A 27,184-nucleotide genomic window follows, 5' to 3' on the forward strand; every position below is an offset into this window, starting at 1 on the left:
GGGCGGAAGCAGCCCATCAAGCTGCGCGCTTGGTAGAGATAGGAGATGGGGGGGAGGTTTCTGAGAGAGGGCGTGTCCTACCGGAAAGCCAATGGGGATAGGTGAAATCCTGCTGGTGTCCAATGAGGAGTTAAGTTTGGAAGATTTATATGGAAGGAGCGTGCGGGAGAGTTAACTTTTAACTTACCGCGACTGAAGTGGGGAAGAGGTTAAAGTCCCCGGCCTGGTCCTTGGAATGTACTGTTTGGTTTATGAAATGAATAGAACAACGCTAGTCCAAAACAAATCAGTGGGTGTGAAAAGGGGACTCTTTTGGCATAGGTAGATCTTCGCATTACAGAATAACAGAATTGGAAGGGAGCTTGGAGGTCTTATAGTCTAACCCCCTCTCAAACAGGAGTCTATACCGTTCCAGACAAATGGCTGTCGAATCTCTTAAAAACCTCCAGTGATGGAACACCCATAGTTTCTGGAGGCAAGCCTTTCCACTGATTAATTGCCCTTTCAGGAAATTTCTCCTTAGTTCTAATTTGGATCTCATCTTGATAAAAAGTTTCCATCTGTTACTTGTGGTCCTGTCCTCAGGTATTTTGGAAAACAGGTCGACCTCTTCTTAATAAAGACATACTTTAAAAATTTAGTAAAGATAATACTTTACTTAGTAATAGCTTCTGTTAATAAAGACTGGAACTGTTGTTGTGATGGTATTTGAGGGTGGAAATACTACATTTCTGGATAATGAGGTTATCACATATGCACGTAATTTCTTTCCGCTTAGTTCAAGTACCCTGTGCAAAGGTAAAGGTAAAGGTTCCCCCGCACATGTGTGCTAGTTGTTTCCGACTCTAGGGGCCGGTGCTCATCTCCGTTTCAAAGCTGAAGAGCCAGCGCTTGTCCGAGGACATCTCCATGGTCATGTGGCCGGCATGACTAGACGCCAAAGGCGCACGGAACGCTGTTACCTTCCCACCATAGCGGTCCCTATTTTTCTACTTGCATTTTTACGTGCTTTCGAACTGCTAGGTTGGCAGAAGCTGGGACGAGTAACAGGCGCTCACTCTGCTACACGGCACTCGGGATTCGACCCGCCAAACTGCTGACCTTCTGATCGACAGGCTCAGCATCCTAACCCACTGAGCCACCGCGTCCCTAACCTGTGCAAACTTGAAATTAATTCCAAGTGAACTCTCTGTAGCTCCCATCTATTAAGCCTTAAACTGAGGTAGGGTTTATTATGTGTGATAGTATGATAAATTTCATAATAATTTTGTATATCACACGTGTTGGAAACTAAGTTTTCTTTGCAAAATGAAAGATCCATTAAATTAAAAAAATAATAGAAAAAGTGATAAACATTATGCTATGGTGAATAGAATCAACACCAAAAAATAATGTCCTTATCATCATGTGGGATTGGAATGCTAAAGTAGGAAGCCAAAAGATAACCGGAATAACAGGCAAGTTTGGCCTTGGAATACAAAATGAAGCAGGGCACAGGCTGATAGAATATTGTCAAGAGAATACGATGGTCATAGCAAACACTCTTTTCCAACAACCCAAGAGACAGCTCTACACATGGACATCACCAGACAGTCAACACAGAAATCAGATTGACTATGTGCTCTGCAACCAAAGATGGAGAAGTCAGTAAAAACAAGACCAGGAGCTGACTGTGGCTCAGATCATGAGCTTCTCCTTGCAAAATTTAGGCTTAAATTGAAGAAAGTAGGGAAAAACACTAGGCCACTCAGGTATGAACTAAATCACATCCCTGATGAATATACTGTAGAGGTGACAAACAGAGTTAAGGAATTAGATCTGACAGACAGTGCCTGAAGAACTATGGACGGAGGTTCGCAACATTATACAAGGTAAAGGTACAGGTAAAGGTTCTCCCGCACATGCGTGCTAGTCGTTTCCAACTCCAACTCATCTCTGTTTCAAAGCGGAAGAGCCAGTGCTTGTCCGAGGACGTCTTCGTGGTCATGTGGCCGGCATGACTAGACGCCAAAGGCGCACGGAACGCTGTTACCTTCCCACCATAGTGGTCCCTATTTTTCTACTTGCATTTTTACGTGCTTTCGAACTGCTAGGTTGGCAGAAGCTGGGATGAGTAACAGGCACTCACTCTGTTACGCGGCACTTGGGATTCGACCTGCCAAACTGCCGACCTTCTGATCGACAAACTCAGCGTCCTTACCCACTGAGCCATAAAAGAGGTAGCAACTAAAACCATCCCAAAGAAAAAGAAATGCAAGAAAGCAAAATGGCTGTCTGAGGAAGCTTTGCAAATAGCTGAGGAAAGAAGGGAAGCGAAAGACAAGGGAGAAAGAGAAAGATACGCCCAATTGAATGCAGAATTACAGAGAATAGCTAGAAGAGATAAGAATGCCCTCTTAAATGAACAGTGCAAAGAAGTAGAAGAAAACAATAGAATAGGGAGGACCAGAGATCTTTTCAAGAAAATTGGAGATATGAAGGGAACGTTTCATGCAAAGATGGCATGATAAAGGACCAAAATGGCAGGGACCTAACGGAGGCAGAAGAGATTAAGAAGAGGTGGCAAAATTACACAGAAGAACTATACAAGAACAAGCTTAGCGTCCCTGATAACCACAATGAGGTGGTTATGAACCTCGAGCCAGACATCCTAGAATATGAAGTGAAATGGGCCTTTGGAAAGCTGAGCAACAACAAAGCTAGTGGAGGTGACAGTACTCCAGCTGAGCTATTCAAAATCTTAAAAGATGCAGTAAAAGTGCCACACTCAATTTGCCAGCAAATTTGGAGTACTCAACCGTGGCCACAGGATTGGAAAAGGTCAGTTTACGTTACAATTCCAAAGAAAGGCAATGCCAAAGAATGTTCAAACTATCGCACCATTGCACTCATTTCACATGCTAGTAAAGTTATGCTTAAAATCCTACAAGCTAGACTCCAGCAGTATGTGGATTAAGAACTTCCAGTACAGGCAGGATTTCGAAGAGGCAGAAGATCAAATTGCCAACATACGCTGGATCATGGAGAAAGCTAGGGAGTTCCAGAAAAACATTTACTTCTGCTTCATTGACTATGCTAAAGCCTTTGTTTGTGTGGATCACAACAAATTGTGGCAAGTTCTTAAAGAGATGGGCGTACCAGACCATCTTATTTCTCTCTTGAGAAATCTATATGCGGGTCAAGAAGCAACAGTGAGAACTGGACACGGAACCACTGATTGGTTCAAAATTGGGAAAGGAGTCTGGCAAGGCTGTATACTGTTGCCCTGCCTATTTAACTTATATGTAGAGCACATCACGAGAAAGGCAAGGCTAGGTGAATCAAAAGTTAGAATTAAGATTGCCGGGAGAAATATCAACAACCTAAGGTATGCAGATGATACTACTCTAATGGCAGAAAGTGAAGAAGAACTAAGCCTCTTGTGGGTGAAGAAGGAGAGTGCAAAAGTTGGCTTGAAACTCAACATTAAGAAAACCAAGATTATGGCATCCGGCCCTTTCAATTCCTGGCAAATAGATGGGGAAGAAATGGAGGTAGTGACAGATTTTATTTTCCTGGGCTCCAAGATCACCGTAGACGGGGACTGCAGCCAAGAAATTAAAAGACGCTCCTGGGGAGGAAAGCTATGGCAAATCTAGACAGCATACTAAAAAGCAGAGATGTCACCCTGCCAACAAAAGTGTGTATAGTCAAGGCCATGGTTTTCCTAGTTGCAATGTATGGCTGTGAAAGTTGGACCATAAGAAAGGCTGAGCTTCGGACTTCCGGTGGCTCCGCGGCGACGGAGACAGCCCTCCTGGGCTGCCCGCGGCTCAGCTGTTGTTTTTTCGCCCGAAACAGCGCCGATCAGCTGTTCGGGCGAATTTGAAGCCCCCTCCTCGGGAGAAGAGGAGGGGGCGAGCTCCCAGGTAGGGGTAGAGTTCTCCAGGGCCGCCCGAGCTTATGGCTTGGGCGGCTGAAGGATTGAACTCCCCCGTAGCCTGGGCTGCTCCCAGCTGGCCGGCGCCTCTGCTCCTGATTCTTGGAGCAGAGCCAGGCGTCTGCGACCACCCCTGCCTGAAGGAATGACTACGGATTAAAGGAGCAGGCAGAGCGATACAAGAGGAAAAGGTGATATTTTACTCTCCAGCTTGATGGCCTTTTTTGGATTATAAATCTGAAGTGAAAGTGCGTCGCATTTGGTAAAAGATGGCGGCTAAACCACCCCCTAAAACTCTTCGGAGTGCTGGAACTTCTCCTGTGCAACAATCATTACTGCAGGCGCTGCATCCTCCTGATGTATTGACATCAAAGGACTTACAAGATGCTCTTGAAAAACACGCCCAGGTAATTTTGGAATCAATTAATGCTAGATTTGTACAGATGGAGGAGAAATTGGAGAAATTGGAGGAGATAATGGAGGAGAGGATGGAACAGAAGTTCAGAGTGATGAAGGCAGACATCTTGTCTTCAGTGTGTAAAGTGGCTCGCTGTGTGGAAGAATTGGAGGAAAAGCTAGAAGATCTGACTCAAAAGAATGCTATATTAGAAGCAAAAGTATTGGAGAATGAAGATAAAGTGGAAAAAGAACTGAGTCTTGCTCAATATTACCAGATGCAGTTTGCCATTAGAGTTAGAGGCTTAAAGGAGAATACTAAGGAAGATCTAAAGCAGCTGGTTTCTGAGGCTTTTGAAGAAGTGTTGAAACAGCCAGCATCTGAAATAAAAGGAGGCATGGATAAAGTGTTTCGTGTGAATTCATGGATTGCTAGACAGAGAAAGTTGCCTAGAGATGTGGTGGTATATTTTGCAAAAAGGGAAACTAGAGATGAAGTTATACGAGCTGCTTATGATACTAAAGTTGTGATTGCTAATCAAGAAGTTTTGGTCTTAAAAGAAATTCCTCCAAAGATTTTAAGGAGAAGGAAGGATTTTACATTCCTTGTGCAAGAGCTCAAGCAACGAGATATAAGGTTTAGATGGGAGATCCCAGCTGGGTTGATGGTGACGCACGAAGGTAAAAGGTACCGTCTGGTTACTGTGATGCAAGCGCGTGATTTCTATAATAATGTTTTAAATGCAACGCCATTAACATCTCTGGAAGCTGAAAAGGGATCTGGAGAAGGAGTGCATCAAGAGGTCGAAGGTGGTCAGATAGAAGACAACGGTGTTGGAAGAGATCAAGATACAACTTCGTCGGATGATTTAATAGAACAGAGGGTGACGCGTGCTGCTGCAAAACGAGCTAAGAAGAGAAAATAGCAGGATTTGCAGAAGTCTATGGAATTTCTACGACGTATTCATAGTCAAGTGTGGGAGGTGGGAAAAGATTTGGGTGTAGACGCAATATAGTTTTTACATGTGGTGGTTTTGTGGAAAGGGTGAGGTTTTTTTTGGATTAAAGTTTGGTGGAATATATAGAAGATTTCCAAATGGAGGTTAAAGTTTTGTTCGCAATTTTTTTATTGTTTGGAATAATTATAGTTGTGCTGGAAGAGGAACGGCTGATTACAGAAGACTGGACTTTAAAGTTTTCTGATTTGGTTGAGGTGGCGAAGATCTTGGTTAATTTGAAAGATTATTTGTAAGAACGTTATATCATGTAATGGACAAAAAGGGATGGAGTCTATTTAGGACAAGTATAGGTTGAGAAGTATTATATAGTATTTGAATAATTCTTTTTTCCTTTTTTTTCCTGCTCTTTTTTTTCTCTTTCTATTTTGGGGTTCCTTTTCCTGTTTTTAATGTATATTTAATATTATTAAGGTTTGTCTTATTCTATATAAGCTAGAAAGTGTTTTTTTTTTATTTTAGTTTTTTTATATATATCTAATATTGCCAAGGTTTGGTTTATCCTATATAAGCTAGAGAGTGATGGATTTTAGAATTTATAGTTGTTAGTACATGGTTGCTTATGTTTGCCTTTCTTTTCTTTTTTTCTTTCTCTTTTTATATATATACCTTGTATTCAGCTCTGGGAAGTCGGGGGGGGGGAGGGGGGGAGGGGGGGAGGCAGGGGGGGGAGGAGGGAGGGAGGGAGGGGGGGAGGTAGGGGGGGAGGAGGGAGGGGGAAGGGGGGTTTTTTTAAAGGAAATTTGTATTCTAAAACTTTTCAATAAAAAATAATAATAAAAAAAGTAATAGAAAAAAAAGTAGAAAAGAAAAAAAAACAAAAAAAATATTAAAAAAAAAAAAGAAAGGCTGAGCTCCAAAGAATTGAAGCCTTTGAACTCTGATGCTGGAGAAGACTCCTGCGAGTTCCCTGGACTGCAAGGCGATCAAACCGGTCAGTCCTAGAGGAGATCTACCCTGACTGCTCTTTAGAAGGCCAGATCCTGAAGTTGAAACTCAAATACTTTGGCCACCTAATGAGAAGGAAGGACTCACTGGAGAAGAGCCTAATGCTGGGAAAGATTGAGGGCAATAGAAGAAGGGGACAACAGAGAATGAGGTGGCTGGATGGAGTCACTGAAGCAGTAGGCGTGAGCTTAAATGGACTCCAGAAGATGGTAGAGGACAGGAAGGCCTGGAGGAACGTTGTCCATGGGGTCGCGATGGACTTCGCAACTAACAACAACATGGTAAATGTTCTTGAGGTACCATTATTCTTGTCCTGCAGTAATCTGTCTGAAAAAAAATTCAGCTAGCATAATATTTTTTGTACTACAGTGGCCAACAAATTGCATTTACAAACTACATTAAGACAGGCTGTTTGTGTGCTAGTGAAAAATTATAGTAATTCACTTATTAGACTATATTTCTTCTGCCTCCTATTTAGCTGCATTTAATATAAAATTATATTTATTTTAATATAAAGGGTTTTTTTCTTTTAAATCATGTTTGATTCTCAGAGACTGCCTAAACATGTCCCCGCAGTTTCTTGGCAAGGTTTTTTTAGAAGTGATTTGCCATTACCTGTTTCCTAGGGCTGAGAGCAAGTGACTGGCCCAAGGTCACCCAGCTGGCTTTGTGCCTAAGGCAGGAATAGAACTCGCACTCTCCCAATTTCTAGACTGATGTCTTAAACTGTTCACCAAACTTAAAATTAAGTTTTAAACTTTTTAAAAGTAGTTTTTTTAATTGAGTAAAGTTGACTGTCAGTGTCAGACTTTTTGTGTGCCATATTTCATCTGATATTAATTCCTCTCATCCCTTCAGTTTATTAGATTTTCATTTGTTCATATTAATGTATGTTTAGTAATTTAAATCTTATGGAAGTTGTAGAAATTGCTCTCTCTTATGGGGCTAGTTTCGGTTGCTACTCTGTACATTTCCTTCAGAGAGACTTACTTTAAAATCAGTTGCTAATATTTTGCTATCTTGTTTTATGTTCTGGCCAATTCTGTTGGTTATTTCTACATCTCTAATTTTGTTGTTATATACTAGAATTGTATACAATATGCAGCAAGTTCACCATAGTATAAAAAAACAGTAATCCTTTCTGTCTGTTACAGAATTTTGTCTGTATCCAGTTTCTTTTTTTTATGCATATAATTGATAAACTGCTACCTTTAGGGAACAATTCAAGAGTAACTGCAATGAATTTATAATGTAAAATAATAATTTAAAAAACTAGACAAAAATCTCAGTACCCAAACAGCAGGATAATTAAAACAAGCAAACTAACAAAATATTTATCATTGAGAATGTTCCAACTACTATAGGAGGAAGAAAATAATTTCTTAATTTACCATTGTGTAATATTTTCCCTAAAATGTATTTGTTTAGTAATCTTAAATGTATGATTTATAATAATAAAAACTATGTAGTATCTAAGTGATTATTGATATATATTGATGTTATTGGAATAGAAGTTAAAATAGGAAAAGAAGTGGAAGTTGCATAAAATAATATTGGGTGATTATTTTATAATAATCTGATACTTTTAGCAGAATGTGATAGGTGCTAGTTCTGATGTATGATTTTGAGATTAAGTCCTATTTTAAATCTACACAACTTTTTTCCCCTCTGGGTATATATAATGTATATATACGTTATGTTATCCTTGATTATTAGCCATGCTCGATAAACTATCTGGTTAATAGTCCAAAATACCTACAAGCACTGTTTACTAGACTAGTTCTTTATGTTCTTTAATCTGTAAAGAACATAAATCATGTTATTTTAGGAAATAGCTTGCTCATCAATTTATGTTTAGTACATAAAGTAACAACTAGTTTTGTTGTTGTTAATAATAATTTAATTTAATATTTGCATTTGTATACCGCCCTTTCCCTGAGGACTCAGGGCGGTTTACAGGGAATTAAAAATCAAAACATACAAAAGTTAAAACCAATTTAAAAAGCATTAAATTCACCCTGTACATTAAAACCCCAGTTAAAATTTACTCCTCAGCCTGGGCCCGAGAGCTCAAAGAGCCAGGTCTTCAGGCCCCGGCGGAATGATCGGAGGTCGGGAGCAGTCCTCAGCTCTACTGGCAGCTGGTTCCAGAGGGCAGGCGCTCCCACTGAGAAGGCCCTATCCCTGGGTGTCACCCGCCGGCAATCTCTCACCGGCGGAACCCTGAGCAGACCCTCCCTGTGGGAGCGCACTGGGCGAAGGGCGTTTGATGCCGGCAGCAGGTGTTCCCTCAAATAACCCGGACCCAGGCCATGTAGGGCTTTATAGGTGATAACCAGCACCTTGAATTTCACCCGGAGGGCAACCGGAAGCCAATGCAGCTCGCGGAGTAGAGGTGTTACATGGGAGTATCGGGAAACCCCCATTACAACTCGCGCGGCCGCATTCTGCACCAGTTGAAGCCTCCGAGTGGTCTTCAAGGGCAGCCCCATGTAGAGAGCGTTACAGTAGTCCAAACGGGAGGTCACAAGCGCATGAGTGACTGTGCGTAGGGCGTCTCGGTCCAGATAGGGACGCAACTGGCGCACCAGGCGAACCTGTGCAAAAGCCCCCCTGGTCACGGCTCCTATGTGATCTTCAAAATTGAGCCGTGAATCCAGGAGGACGCCCAAGTTGCGAGCCCTATCAACGGGGGGTAACACCTCACCCCCCATCATTAGAGGTGGAATAACTTGGTTAACCCGAGACGCCGATATGCACAGCCACTCAGTCTTGGCGGGATTGAGACGAAGCCTGTTTCTCCCCATCCAGACCTGAACCGCCTCCAGGCACCGGGACATCACGGAGAGGGCATCACTGGGTTGGTTCGGGGTGGAAAGAAAAAGTTGGGTATCATCAGCGTACTGGTGATACCCCACCCCAAAACCACGAATGATCTCGCCCAGCGGCTTCATGTAGATGTTGAACAGGAGGGGCGAGAGAACCGACCCCTGAGGGACTCCACAAATGAGAGACCTCGGGGCGGATCTCTGCCCTCCTGTCAACACCGACTGCGAGCGGCCCTGGAGGTAGGAGGAGAACCACCGTAGGACGGTGCCTCCCACTCCCAACCCCCTGAGACGCCGCAGCAGGATACCATGGTCGATGGTATCGAAAGCCGCTGAGAGATCTAATAGGACCAGGACAGAGGAGCAACCCCTGTCCCTAGCCCTCCAGAGATCATTCACCAGCGCGACCAATGCCGTCTCCGTGCTGTGTCCGGGCCTGAAGCCCGATTGGTACGGGTCCAGATAATCAGTTTCCTCCAGGAACAGAGGGAGCTGATGCGCCACCACACTCTCAACAACCTTCGCCAGGAAGCGAAGGTTGGAGACTGGACGATAGTTGTTTAAAACAGCCGGGTCCAAAGCAGGCTTCTTGAGGAGGGGTCTCACCACCGCCTCCTTCAAGGCGGCAGGGAAGACACCCTCCTTCAAAGAAGCAGTTATTACTGCATGGAACCAGCCTCGTGTTCCCTCCCGAGCCGCATAAGCTAGCCAGGAGGGGCACGGATCCAACAAACAGGTGGTGGAGCTCAGTCTCCCCATGATCCTGTCCACATCATCAGGGGAAACAGGGTCGAACTCAGTCCAGATAACGTGCTCAAGACCGCCTGATTCCTCCACATCAGACTCTGCCCAGTCAGAGTCCAAGCCGGTCCGGATCCGAGCGATTTTGTCCGTCAGATGATGACTAAACTCCTCGGCTCGTCCCTGCAAGGGATCCTCCCTCACCTCCTGGTTAAGGAGGGAGCGAGTCACCCTAAACAGGGCGGCCGGGCGATTATCTGCGGACGCGATAAGGGCGGCAAAGTAGTTAGACTTTGTTGTTGTTAGACTTTGTAGTTAGACTTTGTTGTTGTTAGTTGCGAAGTCGTGTCCGACCCATCACGACCCTATGGACAATGTTCCTCCAATACAGCTTTAATTTAGCAGGCTTCCATTCAGTGGTCTTAGAATAAAACAAACTACATTTCTATTCAGATTATTTCAGTCGTTTCCCCCCCCCCTCCCCCTCGCCGAAATAAAGCCCATATCCATTGTATCTGCAGTGGTCTGGACAAGATAGGTCAGTTTAAATTTCTATGTCATATATTTGCATGAACTTATGTATTTACATAAATGTTACTGAACTCAGATACATAAAATAGATACCCTTTTACCTCCTTTCTTCTCTTGTTATATAAACTGAGATTGAGAATGGGACTAAAAGTAATCAGAAAGCACAAAAAGCCTCCAAAAGCAGAAATGTGAAATAACTGGTTTCTTATTTGGCACATATTTTCTGCTTTAAGCTAAAGCACTTGATCTGAAAGTACATGTAATATCAGATTACATGTGGTATTATTACTTCAAATAAAGGGCTATGCAGTGATCTCATTCAGGAAAATTATGTAAGAATGTTTTAATATGTTGTAACAAAGTATACTTCTACAACATTTGGAAGTTTTAGATTCATAGGTACTTTATTATAGCCATAGACTGTAATTTATTAAAAAGAAAAAGAAAGTGTGATACAACAAGCAAAAACCACAGTAAAATAAAGAAGAAAACTGGTGAGGACAAGGTAAAATGTATTTTACAGTAGTAAAACAAAGCTTAACTGCATTAAGAGAAATAAAATCCCACTGATTTGATAGTAGCAGCTTCAATTAAAATGGATCTGGGAGGCTTGGAAATCTGACTTCAGGATTGTTGGGTTTTTTGCTGCAACCAAGCATCTTTGTAATATGAGCAAAGAACTACTTTGAAAGTGTTTGATATATTATTATAGAATTAAAAGATTAAAAATTTATGTAATTGTGTCTAATACAAGGTAAATGAATAGCCTTCCAGATCAGAACCTTTTTCCTGTGTCAGTATTTTTAACAGTTGATATTTTGAGAGGACAACAACTGTTTGCATTGGTTTAGTACGGGGGTGTCAAACTCAATTTCATTGAGGGCCGCATCAGCATTGTGGTTGCCCTCGGGGGGCCGGGTGGGTATGGCCTGGGTGGGCGTGGCCTACTGGGTGGGCATGGCTAGAGTGCATATGGCCTACTGGGTGGGCATGGCCAGCTCTACATCATTCGCATCAAGGGTGCCTATGGGGGCCTGGGCAGGAGTGGGACAGATCTGAGGGTCTCTGGCAGAAGGAGGGTCTCTGGGCCGGGACCAAGGCAGTGGGGGCCGTTCCCTCACTGTTTCCAGGATGGCTTCGCGAGCCACATAAAACCACTTCGCGGGCCGGATCCGGCCCCTGGGCCTTGTGTTTGACATGTCTGGTTTAGTAAATAGCTTCTTGAGAACTTGTAGTAATTGAACAAGGTTGCTTTCTGTACTTATATGTAGACAGAAGAAATTGATTGTTCAATGAATCACTTTTAAATTCTTAAATTATTTGTAACTTTGCAAAATTTTACTTTTTTACTTTTAATTTATTACTTTGTGACAATTTACCTTTCTGGAGACAGAAAAGAATACCAAAATGAGGACCCAGATTGTTGGGGGCAATAAGCTGACTTTGTAATAATGCCGCTTGGGGGGGGCGAAAGCCCTAATAAGCAGGCATATACATAGAATGAAGGCTATTGCTAAGCACATTGATTTGTGCTTTAGATTGTAAGCCACCCTGAGTCTTCGGAGAAGGGCGGGATATAAATGGGATTAAAAAAAATTGTGCATGGAAATAAAACTAAATTATAGATATATAGTGAAAGGTATTTATGGATTGATTCTATGTTTGCTGTGAACTGTATCAAAATCTGTATTCAGAAAAGAATACTGTAGTGTAGACTATTTATTTGGGATTTTGTTATCAGCACCAGCAGATTAATTTATTTGCTGACATTTCTGTGCTGCTTTACTCAAAATGGCCTGGGTAGCATACATAGCAAAAATAAGGAGTAAACAATAGGACAAATATACTAGCATAATCCAGGGTGATAAATTCCAGATTTAACATACCCTAAATCTCATTTCCAGAATCAGGTTCTTAGAGAAATTCATAGGGAGGCTATGGGTTATATATACATTTTTATTTTTTTTATTTATTTTTTATTCCATTTATATCCCGCCCTTCTCCGAAGACTCAGGGCGGCTTACAAGCTTAGCAAGTTATTCCAAGGGAGGTGTGCCAGCATTGAGAATGCCCTACTTCAGGGTCTTTGCAAATGCAACTCCATGGGAATGACTTCCTCAGCAGGACACTGGATTTTAGAGCAAGCAGTCCTGAAGATAACTAACATCAGACATGTACTGGGTTTTAAAGGTGATAACCCTAACCTTGAATGTAATGAAAAACTAGTTGACAGCCAGTGCAACTCCTGGAGTAAACATGTTATATAGGCAAATGTATAGATGCCCATCATTACCAGAGTGACTGTGTTAAATCGGTGTAAGTATCCAGATGGTTTTCAAAGGCAGGCCCATATAGAGTGAATTGCAATAGTTTGCTTGTGAATTGATGAATGTGTGAGATTTAAAAACCCAAAATTTGATACAACTCAAAGACAAGTCTGGTTAACAAAAACAAAGATTTATTGAAAAGAAATTGAAAATAATAAAGAAAGAAAGCGTTTGCAAACGCGGCCTCTTAGACCCTTCCCAAATTGGATTGGGTTCAAAGAGCGCACTGAGCAAGTTTCAAACCAGGCATTTATACTTTCTTTTCTCGATACATGCCCCCCTAAGAAATTTAAGTTAGTCTTTGAAGTCATTTTTATTTCTAAAAGATCTTCTTTGAAGCTTTTTACACTCAAAAGACTTATTGTAACAACTTCCTTACATCCGTCACTATCTTATCTTGTTTACTTGCAACCTTGGGATGTTCCTATCTTCTTTGAAGCTTTTTAACATTTCAAAAAAAAATGTTGATTACCATTTGTGAGACCTCTGTCTGAGCAGGAAATAGATAACCCCACATCTTAGTGTTACATTTGATACAATTCATTGGTGTTACATTTTATACAATTTATAAAAGAATAACCTTTATTTTCCTTTAATTCCACCCTTTTTCTCTTCTACCTGAATTATTCTTTTATACTTTTAGGAATTCATAATTCCCTAAATTTTCTTTAAATTCCTGTGGAAGCAAGTTGTTATATTCTGAGTCTTCTTTCTCCAACCCATTTTCCTACCTTCATTATTAACATTGTTTCTTTCTTCCCACTCTTTTGTTGTTATTAAAGTCATGCTCTTTTCATATAAGCAATCACCTGTACCTAAAGTATGAAACATTTGCTTTTATATAACTAATTTCCCAATATAAAGCACCTACAAAGTTGCTTGCACATAAACAAAGATACATATACATGATTACAAGCTTTCACATTTTGTCAGTGACTTCTTTGACATATTCCTTATATGTAATATTGGACTGGGGTCTAATAATACAGTTTAGGGCCACAATGACAAAATAGAGAACCCATTTGGTTGGACAGTCCTTTTCTTTGTAAGTCAAATTAAAATAAGAAGTGATGTTCTCTCAAGCTTCACATTTAAAAATGAAACAATTGTTTGGGCCAGATCAATAAAAAAATGTCTTTGATACTGAAGGAATCTCAAATGTGGTTTCCAGTTCAGGAAGATCAACTTGAACCCATATTTGTATCTGGTTCAATTGATAGCAAGTTCAAATGATACTGAAAAATCCATTGGTCTGGATATCTTGAAGCACACTGGGTTGCAGGAATCCTTTGATTATGCCAGGTTGGGTAGGATGTGCAAACATATTTGGCATTTAATGAGTATGCCTGTCTCCAAACTTAGTCCATTTAGCTTGATTACAGTCAATAGTTTTACATGCATCAAAAAAAGTTTCTGGCACTTTTCCATAAGTCTGATGTTATTCTTCCCCAAAAGGTAATGTTTGTATGTTCCTCCATATGTCCATATTTAAAGTTGTTGGTAAAGCTGCACTGTATTGACAAGAGCATAACAAGTGACCCTGTTGCCCCTTTGCAAGTGGAATACGTAGTCTTGTTATAAACACAACTCCCTTTTGCCCATGGTCCTTCCTTCTACCAAAGAAGGTACGAGGGAAACAACAATAGCAGAAGAAAAATATTGCAATACACAGTCCAGGTTCCAGGAACATGATTTCCAGGGTAGTCCAATCCATTGAGGTTTTTCTCATACTTGGATGGAAACAGTTCAACAGGCGAGGCAGGTTGAAATTTCATTTGCAGGCCATCCAGCTGCAGAGCTTGTCACTGGAGAGGGAATGATGGGACTTTCCATGGACTCACGCCTTGATTCCTTAAATCAGGAGGACTTGTCATGGTTGAGACCACTCAGGACTGGTATTTCTAGGTGACAGTTCTTTTCACCTGAACCCACTCTCCAGGAACAACAATGGCCAGAGACAGGTGGTAGGGCAGCGTGGACCTGTACTGAGATAGAAGACAAAACCTACGCCAGATTAAATATTGAGTAATTTTTTACTCTTCCTCATTGACATTCTTGAAAGTAACAAAAGTCTCCCATGCATCATTTGAAAGGGACAAAGACAGTTTTCCAATGGCCTCAACGCCAAATTTTGTAAAGCTTTTTATTTACTTGTATTTATCACAGATTTGTTTAACTAAAATATAAATGCAACCGTACACCTTTTTTTTTAACAAAAACAAAGATTTAATAGTTGCTTCACAGTTTCTATTGTAGGAATGAGAGAACTTGTGAACGAAGAATGGAATGACAAATATCATACAGATATCTCCACTTTTTCAACACAATTTGAAATTAACATTCTTTATGGCAAAAATCTCAGAAGTTTCTGATAAAGCAAACCAGTCTTTCATTTATTACACATCCTATGAGGTGTTGAGTATTCATTGTGTAGTATCACCAGCATTTATCCCTTGCTACCCTCTTTTTGTGCTGCTTCTGTGTTCTAGCTAATTTTTTCTTTCTTTCTGTCTTTTCAACATCCATCTCCCATCATGCAACATCTACCTCTCACTTTCTTCTATTTCCCATGTTTCTCTCTTTCCATATTTCTATAGTACATTCTTGTTCCTTCAGCATTCTAAGGCTTGTGTTAAGGCATACAATTCACACGTTTGGGCTAACCCCGTTAGTGGTAATCCCCTTGTTTCCAACAATTTTAATGCATGCAATTCACAAATCTGTGCAAACCAACTTAAAAACAACTTTCCTCTTTCTCCCTTCTATTATCCATTCATTCACTGCCCTTCTGCCACTCTGGCCTAACTTCTGTCTTTTCTGCTTCCACAAGTACAGCTTCTATCAACTTTTACATGGGCCAACTGTTTCCCTTAGCTATTAATCAATCCTCTACATTTCTCTTCTCCAAAAGTATTGAAGACTCCATAATCATATTTGGAGTCAGTGTATATGTTCCCCTTTTCCTTTATTAACAATCTCAGAGCCTGCTGTAAGGCATAAAATCCACAGGTTAGTGCTGATTAAGGGGGGAAATTCTCCCAGCTTCCACTCAGATTTTCTTCCCATTTACTATCCCACCTTCATTGTGTGTGTCTCTCTCTTTTTTTTGTCTTTTTCTTTTCCCAACTACTTTGCTATGAGCAAGTGGCTACCTCCTTTTGGCTTTCTGATTAAAAATTACCCACACTTAACACCAAGACTTCGAAAATGCCACTGGCTGCCTCTTTTCCTAATAGTTTTGCATACAAATCATTAGTCAAAACAACATAGCCATTCACAATCCTAAAAATCTTCTCAACTCCTTCCCTGTTCCAAACAAGGACAGAATCACAATTCCCCCAATTCTCCCAGATATCACCTTCCATCAATGTGTCCTGCACACAGACACAAAAACATCATAAAAATACAACAACAACAAAACAACTCCACAAAAAGATCAGAGTAATTTCTTTTGGGTGATGATATATATATGTCTAACTAAAACTCAAAGATTTCCAAAAAAAATTGTCCAACAATTACTGTATCCTCTTTCCAAAAAAAAATTACAAGCTGAAACTGCAAGAGTGGGCATTACATTTCACATCCACCCCACTTCCTCAGACCAGAATTCTAAGCAGAAAAAAAAGTTAAAACGACCAGCCCGCCCTTCTATCTCTCTCTCTCTCTTAAAGTAACAGGGGAGGGGGGGAGAGAAAGAGACAGGAGAAAAAGAGTAAAAGAAATTTTACAAAAATCTCACCACTAAAATTTTTTCGCTCTCCTTCACATGCATTTTCCATAAATTCTCTCACATATTGTCCATGAAACTTGTCTCATTGTTTTTTTCATTTACTTTTACAACAATAAAATCTGCACCTTTCACAGCCTGGGACGGGTGGAGGTGAGTGATGTTTAAGGGCTAACACACACATTTACATATCAGCAAATTAACTCATTCACTTCCATTCTGACTGCTTGCATAAACAATTTCACATACAAAAATTTCATTTCATACTTTCTCCAGACAAACCATACATTGTTAAATAAGGCCTTTTTGTTTGGTGTTATCAGAGAGGATTTTGACCCTCTTCCAAGTCTTGGAAATAACACAGAACAACACAGACAGACATATATACACAGATACTATTAAAACAACATTTATTTAGACATATGGCTTGTCCTGCAAGAAGCGAGAAAAATCATGAGGTGATTTCAACCAAACATGGTTTCTATAGGGCCCTTTAACCATCTCCTATTTTTCTCACCATTCCAAGTCCAAGCTTAATGTTCCAAATGTCCAAATATATATATAAAAAAACAAAACACACATATCAATTTGGGGTTTTAGGCCAAAACAGGTCTCCCCTTTTAATTAAAAAAGGGAAAAAACATTTATGGTTACTTCCAATTTATCCCACCAATTTCAAAAGACAGTGGGGAAAGACAAAGGAATTTTGAACCTGGGGTCTTTTGCAGGTGTAAAGGGGGAGGGGAAAAGTAGCACCCTCCTCTCCTCACTTCTGACAAAGGGAACTGAATAGTCCAGAGAACTAGATTAAAAGAAAAAGAGAGAAGAAAAACTTGCTTTCATTTCTTTGAATTTTCTTTTCTTTAGGTTTACAACAACAACTACTACAATTGCCCATCTTTGAGAGTTTCCCTGATTATGGTTCCCTGAGGTTCTCAATTTTATGACCACTCAAAATTTTCAACACCAGTTCGCTTCCTTTCAGGCTGTCCTTTCTCCTCGCGGGTTAAGGAAATGCAACCTTTCAGGTCCGCACTCGCTTTGGACTTTCCAGTGTTCCCAGAACACAGCCCATCACACTCACACAGCCATTATCGCAGAAACCTCCCACAATTGCATGTTTCCCTCCTTCGGGGCAAAAGTTTCTTACCTGGGCCAGTGCACTGGTTACCTGGTCCTGGTCCTCAGTTGTTGACTCTCTTCCTTTTTCCTATTCTTTGATTTTGTAGACCAGAATTGTTAATTTAGTTTGGCTCAGAGCCTGCAATGGGAAGCTAGATCTCAGACAACTGCAGGCAGTTGAAATCAACAGGTGCGCCCCTGGACTTTACTGAGAACAGCTCCCCCCTAGAGGCTCTTTCAAGCCCCACGTTTGGTCGCCAAGATTGTGAGATTTAAAAACCCAAAATTTGATACTCACAACTCAAAGACAAGTCTGGTTAACAAAAACAAAGATTTATTGAAAAGAAATTGAAAATAATAAAGAAAGCGTTTGCAAACGCGGCCTCTTAGACCCTTCCCAATGGATTGGGTTCAAAGAGCGCACTGAGCAAGTTTCAAACCAGGAAGTTATACTTTCTTTTCTTGATACATGCCCCCCTAAGAAACTTAAGTTAGTCTTTGAAGTCATTTTTATTTCTAAAAGATCTTCTTTGAAGCTTTTTACACTCAAAAGACTTATTGTAACAACTTCCTTACATCCGTCACTATCTTATCTTGTTTACTTGCAACCTTGGGATGTTCCTATCTTCTTTGAAGCTTTTTAACATTTCAAAAAAAAACTTTGTTGATTACCATTTGTGAGACCTCTGTCTGAGCAGGAAATAGATAGCCCCACATCTTAGTGTTACATTTGATACAATTCATTGGTGTTACATTTTATACAATTTATAAAAGAATAACCTTTATTTATTTTCCTTTAAATGTATGAGTGACTGCAATGCAAGTGAAAAAAATGTAATTGTACAAATGCTCTCCTAGATAAAGTTTTCACTACAGCTCAAGCAGGAGTAATGAATCCAGGAGAATCCCTGGATAATAAACCACCTCTGCACAAGATCTGTGCAGATAGCTGAAACATATTTTGTTTTTTCGTAATCATTAATTTTTCTCTTCAAATATCACCAATTTGTGTTATGCATAGAGAAACATGTAGAATTCTCTTCGTGGAGCGAAAAATAATAATCAAATCCCTTAGAAGAAAATGGCAAATCATTTCTCTGTCATTATCAAAAAACATGTATCCAGAGAGACACCAGGAACTGAATTTGACTTGAAGGAGATTTTCTTATACCATTTTATTTCAAATGCATCTATAGTCAATAGTTTTAATTCCCTGTGGACACACTCTTCTCAGCCAAAATTGCTGTTTCTTTTTCCCTACAGAGCAAACAATTTATGGAAACAAGTTTAATGGAAAGAACTTACAATTAAAGGGTTGGACTTTCACACTACCTTGTTCATTTGAGCAGCATAGTTCTGAGAATCAGGTTTCTCCATTCTCATTTTATGAGGAAAAATGGATTAGTTTTTCAAACTTTTATTGCTCATCTCCCCTATTCTTTCATCCTTACTTGTAGTTTGTCTCCCTAATTCTATTAAAGCCTATTTCTTATCTCGCGGCGATGAGGACGGCAAGGTCTAACCACTTTGCTACCCTCATCGCGTCCGCAGATAATCGCCCGGCCGCCCTGTTTAGGGTGACCCGCTCCCTCCTTAATCAGGAGGTGAGGGAGGAGCCCTTGCAGGGTCGTGCCGAGGAGTTTAGTCAATATCTGTCGGACAAAATCGCTCGGATCCAGACCGGTTTGGACTCCGACTGGGCAGAGTCTGACGACGAGGACATGGGCAGTCTTGTCGATGTTATCTGGGAGGAGTTCGATCCTGTGACTCCTGAAGAAGTGGACAGGATCATGGGGAAGCTGAGCTCCACCACGTGTTTATTGGACCCGTGCCCCTCCTGGCTGGTTTATGCGGCCCGAGATGGGACACGAGGCTGGCTCCAGGCAGTGATAACTGCTTCCTTGAGTGAGGGTAGTTTTCCCGCCGCCTTGAAGGAGGCGGTGGTGAGACCCCTCCTCAAGAAGCCTGCCCTGGACCCAGCTGTATTAAATAACTTTCGTCCGGTCTCCAACCTTCGCTTTCTCGCGAAGGTTGTTGAGAGCGTGGTGGCGCATCAGCTCCCTTTGTTCTTGGAGGAAGCTGATTATCTGGACCCGTACCAATCGGGTTTCAGGCCCGGGTACAGCACGGAGACGGCATTGGTCGCGCTGGTGAATGATCTCTGGCGGGCTCGGGACAGGGGTTGTTCCTCTGTCCTAGTCCTGTTAGACCGGTCAGCAGCTTTTGATACCATCGACCATGGTATCTTGCTGCGGCGTCTCAGGGGGTTGGGAGTGGGAGGCACAGTTCTTCAGTGGTTCTCCTCCTACCTTCTGGGACGTTCGCAGTCGGTGTTGGCAGGGGGGCAGAGGTCGACCCTGAGGCCTCTCGTTTGTGGAGTTCCTCAGGGATCGGTCCTCTCGCCTCTCCTGTTCAACATCTATATGAAGCCTCTGGGTGAGATCATTCGTGGTTTTGGAGTTGGGTATCATCAGTATGCTGATGATGCCCAGCTTTTTATTTCAACCCCAAACCACCCCAGTGATGCCCTCGACGTGATGTCCCGTTGCCTGGAGGAGGTCCGGGTCTGGATGGGGAGGAACAGGCTTCAGCTCAACCCTGACAAGACTGAGTGGCTGTACGTGCCGGCATCTCGGGAAATTCAGATTATTCCATCTCTTACTATGGGGGGTGAGTTATTACCCCCGTAGATAGGGCTCGCAACTTGGGGGTCCTCCTAGATTCACAGCTCTCCTTAGAAGATCATATAGGAGCTGTGACTAGGGGGGCCTTCGCCCAGGTTCGCCTGGTGTGCCAGGTGCGGCCCTATCTGGACCGGGATGCCTTGCGTACAGTCACTCATGCGCTCGTGACCTCTCGTTTGGACTACTGCAATGCTCTCTACATGGGGCTGCCCTTGAGGACCACTCGGAGGCTTCAACTGGTGCAGAATGCAGCCGCTCGAGTTGTGTTGGGGGTCTCCCGATACTCCCATGTTACACTTCTGCTCCGTGAGCTGCATTGGCTTCCAGTTGCCCTCCGGGTGAGATTCAAGGTGCTGGTGATGACCTATAAAGCCCTACATGGCATGGGTCCGGATTACCTACGGCAGCACCTGCTGCCAGCGTCAACCTCCCTCCGTCCAGTGCGCTCCCACAGAGAGGGCCTCCTCAGGGTGCCTCCGATCAGAGAATGTCGACTGGTGGCCCCCAGGGGGAGGGCGTTCTCTGTGGGTGTACCAGACCTGTGGAACCGCTTGCCGGTTGAGCTCCGGATGGCGCCCGACCTTCGCTCCTTCCGACGGGATCTAAAAACCTATTTATTTGAACAAGCCGGCCTGGTCTGATGGGTTCGGGGTTTGGGTTTTAACATAGCTTTTAACTATTGTATTATATCGGGCATAATTATTTAATCTTTTTTAACTTTTGTACTTTGTATTTTGATATTTATTACCCTGTACACCGCCCTGAGTCCTTCGGGAGAAGGGCGGTATAAAAATTTAATAAATATAAATATAAATATAAAATATTTCTCAGGAATAGCAAATGAGCTGGTAAAGTGTTATGTGAGAGAATGTGGACAAAAACTAAAAACATGCTTGGGAAGAGGTGATTATTTTCATGGAATTGAAAGCATTGTATAAAAAAGCATTCAGTTGATGAATCTCTTCTTACAGCCTGAAACAGGTTTATCCAATCTGATAATTTTTTCATGTGAGTTGGATCAAATTCCTCCTGACATGAATATGATACTTGTATATTGTATCTAATATACTTAACTATCAATAAAATTTGGAATGTGATTCCTAATTATATTTGTAATTATTCTAAACAAGGTAAATTTCTGGTATTGAAGAAATAGTATTGTTAAAACTTTAGCTTTAGTTATTGTTAAGGAATTTTGTTGTGCAGAGGTCTCCTTGTGCTACCAAAGAGTTGCACAGACAAGGAAGGGTACTGAGAGCAGCAAGAATCACACAGTAAACACAAGAGTACACTGAGTTGTAAAAGCAAAAAGTACTTTACTTTTGAGGTGGTGTAAGAACAAAAATGCACAGTCAGAAATAAACAGTCCAAGTCATACACAATAGCAACAGTCCAAGAAGTAATCCAAAATACAAAGTCTTCTTACCGGTCCAGAGGTCAATACACAGTTCAGGTTTATCACAGAGCAAAAACAGTAATAGTAGAGAGCAGTGAATTCAGAGAGAGAGAGAGAAGCTACGTTACTAGCTCCCTCTTATGTCCATGAGAACACTTACACACCCATTGGCCAATTAACATCTTAAAGACATAACACCATGGTTAATATATTTTCAACCCAACATTGTAGGCTATCACCATGTGCCTAACATTTATAAAATGTCAGTGTTATGCCTTAAGTTTAGTTCCTTTGGATCTCTTGAAGTTTATTTTTATATATACTATTAAGCAGCTGCATGGAAAAATGATATATAGTAGCTGCATTAAAGTGTTGTCAGTAGGAGTTATCTGTGCATGTTCATGTGTGTCAACTCCCCTTTTTTTGGTTTGATTTTGGATCACTGTCCAACTCTATTAGCGTTTTCTATTAATGAGCCATGTAAATACAGTAGGACTGGGAAAATTTTATATTCTGCTCTGTCATACGGGGTTTGAAGTATCTTCATCCTTCTTATTCCCTTAACTCTTTTTTAAAGTAAAAAGAAAACATTATGCAGCTATTCTTGTCCTCTTTGTAGACCTTTCTAGATTTTACAGGTAGTCCTTGGGTTGCACCCATTTGTTCAAAGTTATGGTGGCACTGAAAAAATTGACTTACGACTGTTCCTTGAAGTCCCAACCATCACAGCACCCCTACAGTCACATGATAAAATTTTGAGTGCATTGTGATCAGTTCACATTTATGACCTCTGTCCTCCCCAGCCTTCCCCCCAGCTAACTTTTGTTATCTTTTTCACCTGCCTCGCCTCTGCCAGGCTCGCCAACCCTGGCTAGCCTCAAACCTCCACTTGCAGCTACCTTGCTGTGTGAGAAGCCCTTGGCTAAGTAGCTATCAGGAATTGCCTGCCAGGTGCTCCGGAAACATCGTTGTCTTGTGATCCAGTGAGAAATTTGCCTTGCAGCTTGGCAGTGCATTATGGTGGGGAAGACTTGTGGCCCCTACCTAGCAGGGTGGCAGCGCCCACCTCTGTTCCCTAGCTCCTGCCACAGCATCTATCTATTCCCCTTGCTGCTTAGTAGCCTCACACTTGCCGCTCTCACCCACTGGCCTGATTACCTGAAATTCCTGCCTCTTCCCACACAGTGTTCCCATGAAGTCCTCATTTAATGATCTGCACCGTCCTGGGTTATGACAGCAACTGGGATTGCTGGAATTCCCACCACTGTGTATTTTGTGACTGCATTGCTTACTGATGGAAATTCCAGTCCCAATTGCCACCATAACTCGAGGACTCTCTGTGTCACAATATGGTCAGAATGTATATAATATGTGTTAACTGGTATAACTTCTTTCCATTATACGTGCGTTAAGAGCTACAGCATTGATATCAAAAGTTGATGAACTATTTTTTATTAAGTTTCATTATAAAATAAAAATAGAAAAAAACCCAAACATTAAAAACGAAGAAAGAAAGAAAGAAAGAAAGAAAGAAAGAAAGAAAGAAAGAAAGAAAGAAAAAGAAAAAAGAAAAAAAGGTAAGGGAAAAGAAAAAACTGGTGACTTTCGATATTTTTTCAGTGCAGTAAAAACAAAAAATAAATACAACCTCAGCCTCTTGCTTTGCATTTTACAACCGTTGCTGAACTTTTCTTGAAATGAATATTATTTTTCTATTTCAGTCAAAAGATAAAATGATGCGAGGATCACGCAGAGGCTGTGTTAGACTAAGGGTAAGTATTTCTTAGATTTTTTTTGTGGACTGGAAAGTTGAGATGGCTTATGTGCTTATTTCTATTTTTTAAAAAAACATAAATCAATTTTACATTTCCTTTATATACTATTAAAACTCACATTGTGTTTATCTGTTTGTACCCTCAAGTTAGTCCAAACAGTGAATTATATTCCAACAATTTTTCAATGAAGGTATCTAAATCTGCTAACTTAAATAATGTGTAAAAAATTCGGGACCCATTACTCCTATGGAACTGAAATTTCCACATTGTTTAGACTAGTTTTATTTCCAAAGTTGTTGGGTGTTGCAACATCCCTTTGGTCATATGATTGTGATTTCTGATGCTCCCTGCAAGCCTCCCAAAAAGGAAGTCAATGGGGAAGTCGTTGCTCTCATTTCAACTGTTTTTTTGCCTGCCTGTGATCATTCCATTTATCTGTTTCAGTAAGAAAATATTATTGAAGTTCATTTGCTACTACAATTATTTTTCTATGTATGATGCTCTTCTTAGATGATCATGGAACCACTCAGCATTGGGGTGGTCAGCCTAAATTTACTATTCATTCTGGTCACATCAAACTTTATTACCTTTCTCTTAAAGGATAACCCAATGGGTCACTGGATTATCTAGTTTTATATAAATACATTTAATAATTACTCAGTTGCAAAGTATTTGAGGCCTGTACAATTGTACTGAGCAAATTTCAAGAGCACCCAAGGCCAGTCTGCTCAGCTTTCAGATAAAAAAAGGAAAAACATGTCCACTTCACCTTGTCCATAGTTTTTGGTTTACTGCCTGAATACTGCTTGTAAATTGTTTTTGTTTCTATTTCTGAGAAATAGAATATCCATTGTATCTATAATAATAGATTATAGTAATGACAAAAATTCCTACACTACTGGGAGAAAGTTATGGTAGTGTATGATACACCTGAAGTATAATAATACCGTTATTCATATATTTTTTTCCTAAAAGAAAATGTTTTGGAAAGACTGAAGGTCTAGTCAGAAAGACTGTGAAGGTCTATTCAGAAATGAGGTGATGAGGGAGAAAACTCTGCTACAGTTATTTTCACACTTTGTATAAATCATATTGAACAGTATTGGATTTTTAAATAAATATGCCAATAAATATAAATGGGCAATTACATATTTTCTTACCTAGTAGTAAGTTTCCCTAAATTCAGTGTTTTTTGTTTCTGACAAGAAATGCAAAAATGTTGCTATGCATTGTCTTTGCCATATTTATTAAAAAAATAATGGCATATTGATTGGACAAAATAGAATCAGAGACTTTCTTTTTCCAGTTTTGAATTTTTAACCTGAGTTATAGGAATTAGTACAAAACATGATACATATATGGAGTTTTTTAGTTTCACAGCAAATGTATAAAAATATGTGCAACTTATAATGCACAACTAACCATTTACGTGCTGAAACAGCTTAAATATATAATTGTCCAAAAGTTTACAAGCATATTCTTTTTTATTTGTATTTATATTCTATCTTCCCTCCAGAAGCTAAAGGGCTTACCCGTATATACTTGAGTATAAGCCGACTCGAGTATAAGCCGAGACCCCCAATTTCACCCCCAAAAACTGGAAAAAGTTGGTGACTCGAGTATAAGCCGATCCGCCATTCTGCAAGCCTCCGCCGCCGGCGGAGGCTGGATCCGCTCTCTGCAAGCCTCTGCCGCCAGCAGAGGCTCGATCCGCCATTTTGCAAGCCTGAATACACAGGAATACCCTGTGTGGCCACGGCTCTTGGGGAAGCCCTGGCTGTCCGCTTCCTCGCTCCACGTTGCCATTCGGGGCCCGCGCGTTCCCCGGGCAAATCGCGGCGCCCAGCAGGCGAGGGAACACGCCCGCTCCAGTCGCCCCCCCTTCCCTCAGGAGACGCGAAGCAAGTGACCGCCCGGAGCTTACCGAGGACTTGCTTCGGTGCTTCCAGGATCGCGCGCACCTCTCCCAAGCCGCCGCCGTCCGGAGACCTGCCGAAGTTTGGGGAGGTTTGGGGAGGTGCGCGTGCACCTCCCCAAACCTCCCCAAACGTCGGCAGGTCTCCGGACCTCCGTGCCCTGCCTGCCTGCTTCTTTCCGCTGCGGAAAGAAGCAGACCTCCGCGCTCTGCTTGCCTGCTTCTTTCCGCTGTGGAAAGAAGAAGACCTCCGCGCACTGCTTGCCTGCTTCTTTCCGCTGCGGAAAGAAGCAGACCTCCGCGCTCTGCTTGCCTGCTTCTTTCCGCTGCGGAAAGAAGCAGACCTCCGTGCCCTGCCTGCCTGCTTCTTTCCGCTGCGGAACGAAGCAGCCTGAACGAAGCAGGCTGCTTCTTTCCGCTGCGGAACGAAGCAGCCTGCCTGCTTTTTTCTGCTGCGGAACGAAGCAGCCTGAACGAAGCAGGCTGCTTCTTTCCGCTGCGGAAAGAAGCAGCCTTCTTTCCGCAGCGGAAAGAAGCAGCCTGCTTCGTTCAGGCTGCTTCGTTCCGCAGCGGAAAGAAGCAGGCAGGCTGCTTCGTTCCGCAGCGGAAAGAAGCAGGCAGGCTGCTTCTTTCCGCTGCGGAAAGAAGGCTGCTTCTTTCCGCAGCGGAAAGAAGCAGCCTGCTTCGTTCAGGCTGCTTCGTTCCGCAGCGGAAAGAAGCAGGCAGGCTGCTTCTTTCCGCTGCGGAAAGAAGGCTGCTTCTTTCCGCAGCGGAAAGAAGCAGCCTGCTTCGTTCAGGCTGCTTCGTTCCGCAGCGGAAAGAAGCAGGCAGGCTGCTTCGTTCCGCAGCGGAAAGAAGCAGGCAGGCTGCTTCGTTCCGCTGCGGAAAGAAGCAGGCAGGCTGCTTTCCGCTGCGGAAAGAAGGCTGCTTCTTTCCGCAGCGGAAAGAAGCAGCCTGCTTCGTTCAGGCTGCTTCGTTCTGCAGCGGAAAGAAGCAGGCAGGCTGCTTCTTTCCGCTGCGGAAAGAAGGCTGCTTCTTTCCGCAGTGGAAAGAAGCAGCCTGCTTCGTTCAGGCTGCTTCGTTCCGCAGCGGAAAGAAGCAGGCAGGCTGCTTCGTTCCGCAGCGGAAAGAAGCAGGCAGGCTGCTTCTTTCCGCTGCGGAAAGAAGGCTGCTTCTTTCCGCAGCGGAAAGAAGCAGCCTGCTTCGTTCAGGCTGCTTCGTTCCGCAGCGGAAAGAAGCAGGCAGGCTGCTTCGTTCCGCAGCGGAAAGAAGCAGGCAGGCTGCTTCTTTCCGCTGCGGAAAGAAGGCTGCTTCTTTCCGCAGCGGAAAGAAGCAGCCTGCTTCGTTCAGGCTGCTTCGTTCTGCAGCGGAAAGAAGCAGGCAGGCTGCTTCTTTCCGCTGCGGAAAGAAGGCTGCTTCTTTCCGCAGCGGAAAGAAGCAGCCTGCTTCGTTCAGGCTGCTTCGTTCCGCAGCGGAAAGAAGCAGGCAGGCTGCTTCTTTCCGCTGCGGAAAGAAGGCTGCTTCTTTCCGCAGTGGAAAGAAGCAGCCTGCTTCGTTCAGGCTGCTTCATTCCGCAGCGGAAAGAAGCAGGCAGGCTGCTTCGTTCCGCAGCGGAAAGAAGCAGGCAGGCTGCTTCTTTCCGCTGCGGAAAGAAGGCTGCTTCTTTCCGCAGCGGAAAGAAGCAGCCTGCTTCGTTCAGGCTGCTTCGTTCCGCAGCGGAAAGAAGCAGGCAGGCTGCTTCGTTCCGCAGCGGAAAGAAGCAGGCAGGCAGGGCGCGGAGGTCCGGAGACCTGCCGACGTTTGGGGAGGTTTGCGCGCGCACCTCCCCAAACTTCGTCAGGTCTCCGGACGGCGGTGGC

General features: G+C 42.4%; 1 protein-coding gene across 7 annotated transcripts in view; it reads left to right on the top strand.

Annotated features, from left to right (window-relative positions):
- Positions 1–27,184, top strand: part of OSBPL9 (oxysterol binding protein like 9) — an 84,408-nt gene that overhangs the window by 315 nt on the left and 56,909 nt on the right. For 4 of the 7 annotated variants that reach the window (XR_014025898.1, XM_081323419.1, XM_081323420.1 and 1 more), the window contains exons 1-2: positions 6,051–6,560; positions 23,357–23,407. Coding sequence is in view for 5 of the 7 variants with exons in the window: in XM_081323419.1 (XP_081179545.1) it covers positions 6,348–6,560; positions 23,357–23,407 (264 nt within the window). In the remaining 2 variants the exon portion in view is untranslated. Of the gene's footprint in view, positions 1–6,050; positions 6,561–22,480; positions 23,213–23,356; positions 23,408–27,184 lie in introns of those variants that run through there. The other 3 variants (XM_081323421.1, XM_081323422.1, XM_081323423.1) reach the window with 2 other exon arrangements.

Source organism: Vipera berus (genome assembly GCF_964194415.1).
Source record: "Vipera berus genome assembly, chromosome: 3".
Lineage (NCBI taxonomy): Eukaryota > Metazoa > Chordata > Lepidosauria > Squamata > Viperidae > Vipera > Vipera berus.